Source organism: Babylonia areolata, chromosome 20 (assembly GCF_041734735.1).
Source record: "Babylonia areolata isolate BAREFJ2019XMU chromosome 20, ASM4173473v1, whole genome shotgun sequence".
NCBI classification, from domain to species: domain Eukaryota; kingdom Metazoa; phylum Mollusca; class Gastropoda; order Neogastropoda; family Buccinidae; genus Babylonia; species Babylonia areolata.
Genome location: NC_134895.1, coordinates 2,251,377 through 2,257,376, shown reverse-complemented (window position 1 = coordinate 2,257,376; position 6,000 = coordinate 2,251,377). Strand labels below are relative to the sequence as shown.

Genomic DNA, 6,000 nt, shown 5'->3' with positions numbered 1-6,000 from the left:
TCTCTCTCTTGTACCAGTTAGCGACAATCAGATGATATAGGGGGCTGTGCTGTCACCCAATTGAAATATCGACTGGTTTGGTTATCGCCACACACATAGGCCTAGGCTGACCAAGCATTGTTATCTGCCGGCTAGGGTGGCGGCATCGAAGTTTTCGTTATATCGAACAGCTCTGAACAATCAGTCAGTCAGTCATTGGCAGGGCAGCTTGCTTGCCAAGACGTTGGTTGGTTAACACGCCCCTCTCTACCTCTCTCTCTGTGTCTCTTCGGTCACAATGAAGGTCAGTGCGTATGGCTACTCCTGTCCATTAATTGTTGATGATGCTGATTCTGAAGCCGATGATGATGATGTTGATGATGATGATGTTGATAATGATGATGAAGATGGTGGTGGAGGTGGTGGTGATGTCTTTGATGATGAAGTCGACGATGACGATGTTGATGATTATGAGGACGACGACGATGATGATGGTGATGATGGTGGTGGTGGAGGTGATGTTGATGATAATAATAATAATAATGATTATGATGATGATGATGACGACGGCGATGATGTTGATAATGACGACGACGATGATGGTGGTGGTGGTGACGATGGTGGTGATGATGATGGTGGTGAGGTTGATAATAATGATGATGACGACGACGACGACGAAGGTGATGATGATAGTAATGATGATGGTGGTGGTGATGATGATGATGATGATGATGATGATGATGATGATGATAGGCAGCCGACGTTTTCACCATGTTGAAGATCCTGCAGCACTTTCAGAGGGGAGTAAGGAGGTTAGAGGGAGAGGGGGTGGTGTGTTGCAGCTGAAGGTTGAAAGAAATGAGAAGGAAAGAAAAGAAAAAAAAGTATTGATAATGAAAAATCGGCCGTTCATTCATTCATTCATTCTTTCATCATTCTTTTGATTTTTTTTATACTTGAGAGGAAAGAAAAGAAAACGAAAAAAAAGAACCACCACCACCCAAAACAACAAACAAACAACGAAACACTAACAACCAACCAACCAAAACGGATCGGAAGGTGAGGTTGTTGATGACGTTACCAGGCACCTCACTTGTCCCTCCCCCCCACCCACACCCATCCCCCTTCCATCTTCTCCTCTCTCATCCTCCCCCCCCCCTCCGCCGCCCCGCCCCACCACATCCCTCCCCCCTCTACCTCCACCCCTGTCCCGGAACCGAAGAAAGGCAACGCTGCCCAGTCCCGTCCCACTTACCGATGCACAAAAAAAAAAAAAAAGGATCCACCATGCTAGAAATGTCATTTTTGCATGCTGGAATGTTATGGAATGCTGGAATACTATAGTTGCAGCGGTAGAATGTTAAGTTTTAACATGCTACAATGCTGTGGCTGCAGTGCTAGAGCGCCACGTTTACATGCTACAATGCTACCTTTCCATGCTAGAGTGCAATGTTTGCAGTCCTAGAATGCTATGTTTGATGAGCTAGGATGTTGCAACTGCGCCCTAGAATGCCAACTTTGCAGGCTGCAGTGCTACGTTTGCATGCTAGAATGTCAAGTTTGCGGTGGTAGAATGCTATATTTATCGGCTACATGCGTGGAATGCAAGGTATGGATGCCAGAATGCTATATTTACATGCTAGAATGCGCTATGTTTGCACGCTAGAAAGGTATGTTTGCAGTGCTACATTGTATATTTACATGCTGGAACGCTATGCTTGAAAACAAGAATGCTATGTCAACATGCTATAGAATGCTATGTTTTCATGCTAGAATATTATATTTGCATGCTACAACGGCTGCGTTTGCATCCTTGGATGTTACGTTTGCAGTGCTAGAATGCTATATTTATATGCTATAATATGCTATAATGCTACGTTTGCAGTTTGTAGAATGCTAATGTTGCAGTTTGTAGATTGCTATGTTTGCATGCTAAAATGTCACGTCACGTCTGCACGCTAGAATGCTATGTTTGCTTGCTGGAATGCAATAATTATTTGCTTGTTAGAATGCCATGTTTGCAGTCTAGAATGCTATGCTTGCAGTCCTAGAACGCTATGTTTGCAAGCTTGTGTGCAACGTTCTGTTGTTTTTGATACTGAGCATGCAATTCAAGAATATAATCATGACAATGATTAATTTTGCTCCCGAAAACGGAGCATGGCTGCCTATAGAAGAGAGTAAAAACGTTCAAAAACGCAAAGGCCCACAAGCATAGGATTCTTTATACGAGTGAACGTGAGGGTTTCAGCCTGCAAATGCAGAGAGAAAAAAAGAAAAGGAAATGATAAATTGAAACTCGCGTTTCTTATCCAGAAAAAGTGTTAATTTAGATCAAGTCTCAGTGACATATCATGTTGCTGTGTTTTCATTGCCTTCATGTTTGTACTCAAGCTTATTATATATCAATGTGCTATACTTTTTGTTGATGTTTTTAGTCCAGCGTGTGTCAGGTGTATTTCAGCGTCTTTGTTATGTTTGTGTGCGCGTCTAACTTTGAGTACATAAGAAATGCGCAATATAAATGCATTGTATTGAGTCGCGTCGCGTCGCGTTGTGTGTTGTGTTGTGTTGTGTTGCGTTGTGTGTTGTTGTTGTGTGTGTTGAAGTGTGTTGTGTTGTGTGTCGTGTTGTGCTGTGTTTTGCTGTGTTGTGTATTGTGCTTGTGTTGTGTCGTGCACCACAACCCCCCCCCCCCCCACGCCCTCACAGGCCCCGTCACACACGCACACACGCACGCACACACACACACACACCTAATCAAAACTAGTTATCTGAATCGATATGATAAGGGAAAAACACGGTTTTGATATGTTATGAGGAGAAGATTTTTTTTATAATGAAAATATGCATGGAGATCCCAATCAGTCGTTATGAATATCCCAACGTACACACACGTGTGTTGTGTATTGTGCTTGTGTTGTGTCGTGCACCACAACCCCCCCCCCCCCCCCCACGCCCTCACAGGCCCCGTCACACACACACACACACACACACACACGCACAAACGCGCGCGCGCATAATCAAAACTAGGTATAGTAAGGGAAAAGCACGTTTTAAGACGTTATGCGGAGAAGAAAAAATATTTCAAAATTCATGCATGGATATCCCATCAGCCGATATAAACATTCATAAGTCATAAATTCACACAAAAAACAACAACAATAACAACAACAAAAAACAAATGCACTCAGTGAAATTAGGTTACTGTTTTGTCAGAAATTATATATCAGTCCAATAAAATTCCACTTTAAAGAGGTGTGCTGCGAATCGGGCCAATGTCTGAGAGAGTTCACTGATGAGGTTTTTAAACAGTGTGTCTTTCGTTTAAAAAAAGAAAAGAAAAAAAAAAGCTCTTTCTATCTCTTTCTGTGACAGATGCTGTTCCGACTTGTGGCGGCATGCTGTCTCGTGGGATCCACGATAGCGCAGTCGTACACACCTTGTTCCGATGTCAACACTGGCGCTGTCACCCCAAGTAAGCGCGCTTGTGTGTGTGTGTGTGTGTGTGTGTGTGTAGTGTGTGTATAGTGTGTGTGTGTGTGTGCGCGTGTGTGTTGTGTGTGTGTGTGTGTAGTGTGTGTGTGCATGTGTGTGTGTGCGCGTGTGTGTGTGTGCGCGTAGTGTGTGTGTGTGTGTGTGCGTGTGCGTAGTGTGTGTGTGTGAATGCGTGTGTGAATGTGTGTGCGAGTGTGTGTGTGTGTATGTGTGTGTGTGTGTGTGTGCGTAGTGTAGTGTGTAGTGTATAGTGTAGTGTAGTGTAGTGTAGTGTAGTGTGTGTGTGTGTGTGTGTGTGTGTGTGTGTGTTCGTGCGCTTGCTTTCGCATGTTTTTTGTTTGTTTGAATGTATGTTTTTTAGCAGAGTACTTTTGCCTCTGAATTTACATTTTCCACATTGAATGAACATTGTCTTGTCTTGTCTTGTCTTGCATTGTATCGCATCTCACCGCATCGTATCGTATCGGTATTATAATCATTATGTTGGATCAGCAGTTTTTTTGTTTGTTTCTTTTTGTGTGTGTGTTTTTGTTTTCTTTTTTTGCATTATACTGTGCTACGTGTTGTCATTTCACAACATATTTCTCTGTGTGAAATTCTGTCTGCTCTCTCTAGAGAGATCGCATCGCCACAACGCAGCGCCACCTCCACCCCCAACCCCCTTTTCTTTCTTTTTTTTCCCCTGTCTGCTATCTTTTTTCTCTTTTCAACTATCAAAGTCGATTTTCTACAGACTTTTGCCAGAAAACCCTTTCGTTGCCGTGGGTTCTTTTACGGGCACTCGGCACGACACCTTGGTTTATCGTTTCACCCGAAAGACTAGCACCCATACTATCATTCAAGGTCTAGCGGATCGAGGTGGGCGTGTGGCGGCAGGTTAGTGGGGTGGGGGGTGGGGTTGGGGAGGGAGGGGTCAGGGGAAGGAGTAATAAAAAATTTTAAAAAAATCCCCGGTCCGGGACTTGAACCTCTGGACACTCGCTTCTTAGGCAAACGCATTACCACTGGGCCATCACGCCACCAAAGCCGAAACACACACACACACACACACACACACACACACACTTCTTCGTTCGTGGGCTGCAACTCCCACGTTCGCTCGTATGTTCACGAGTGGGCTTTTTTCGTGTATGACGTTTTTTACCCCGCCATGCAGGCGGGCCAGACTGTTTTCCGGGGTGTGCATGCGGGGTATGTTCTCGTTTCCATAATCCACCGAACGCTACATGGATTACAGGATCTTTAACGTGCGCGTTTGATCTTCTGCTTGCCGTATAAACACGAAGGGGGTTCAGGCACTAGCAGGTTTGCACATATGTTGGCCTGGGAGATCGGAAAAACCTCCACCCTTTACCCACTTGGCGCCGTTACCGAGAATCGAACCCGAGACCCTCTGATTAAAAGTCCAACGCTTTAACCACTCGGCTATTGCGCCCGTCACACACACACACACATGCATATAATAATAATAAAATTGCTGCAATGTAATTACAAGTTTTATAAACATGCAAAGACTACTGTTGTTTTTGTTGTCTTTATATTTCAACGCTTTCGGTAATCACTTCAATTTATTCCACATGGAGTGGAGTCCAGGACAGCAAGAGAGTGTGATCTTCTCTCTCTCTCTCTCTCTCTCTGTTGTTGCTCCCTTGTCAAAAGACCTTTCTTGGCAATGACAATAGATAATTCCAGTGTCCAGTCTGTCTTTTTTAATGCAAACAATTTAGAAATGACAATGATGTATTAAAACAAAACTGCTACGGTTGCATAAAGCATTTCTTTTCTTTATTTTTTATTTTTATCTTCAACAAGTTGGCTGAACGAGCAGGTTTGAACACAACAGAAATGACTGCCACTCAAAACACGCAATCACTGTGACCTATATAGATAGCCTGAATTAATATGATGATGATCATAAGCTTTTCACTGGTCACCGTACCATTGTTTATGGTGAAGTGTCTGGTTGTACCAGCCCGTTTTGACTCGTGTGTTTTAATCAGGAAAAAAAAAAGAAAAAGAAAAGACTACACGTTATCAGTGTACAGAGCTATTGTCAATCTGTCCAGCTTTTTTCTGTCTCTTTCTTTCTTTCGTTCTGTCTGTGCGTGTTTCACTGTCTTTGTCTCGTTCTACATAGATGCCTTTGTCTATCTCTCTGTCTTTGTTTCTGTAAATAATCTGTTTCTATCCCTCGCTGTGTCTCTGTAATGTCTCTGTCTCTGTATGAATCTCTCTCTTTATCTCTGCATCTCTCTGAAAAAAGAAAGAAAAAAACAACAGGATTTCACGAATTCTTGATAGTTATTATCATCAATATCATTATTATCATCATCATCATTATCATTACTATACATCTGTGTGTGTCTCTGTCCCTGTCTCTGACTCTCTCTCTCCGTGTGTGCGCGCGTGCGTGTGTGTGTGTGTGTGTGTGTGTGTGTGTGTGTGTGTGAGCGCGCGCTAGCGCGCCTGCCCGTCTGTCTATTCCCCCTTCTCAAACTCTCACTGTCATCCCGGCAACTTCAA

At 43.5% G+C, this 6,000-nt stretch overlaps 1 protein-coding gene across 1 annotated transcript in view; it reads left to right on the top strand.

Moving 5' to 3' along the window:
* The first annotated feature begins 236 nt into the window (after positions 1-236).
* LOC143294838 (uncharacterized) overlaps positions 237-6,000 on the top strand; it is a 56,141-nt gene continuing 50,377 nt past the window's right edge. The window contains exons 1-2 of the mRNA XM_076606343.1: positions 237-283; positions 3,358-3,457. Of these exons, the coding sequence (XP_076462458.1) occupies positions 278-283; positions 3,358-3,457 (106 nt within the window). The 5' untranslated portion in view covers positions 237-277. The remainder of the gene's footprint in view (positions 284-3,357; positions 3,458-6,000) is intronic.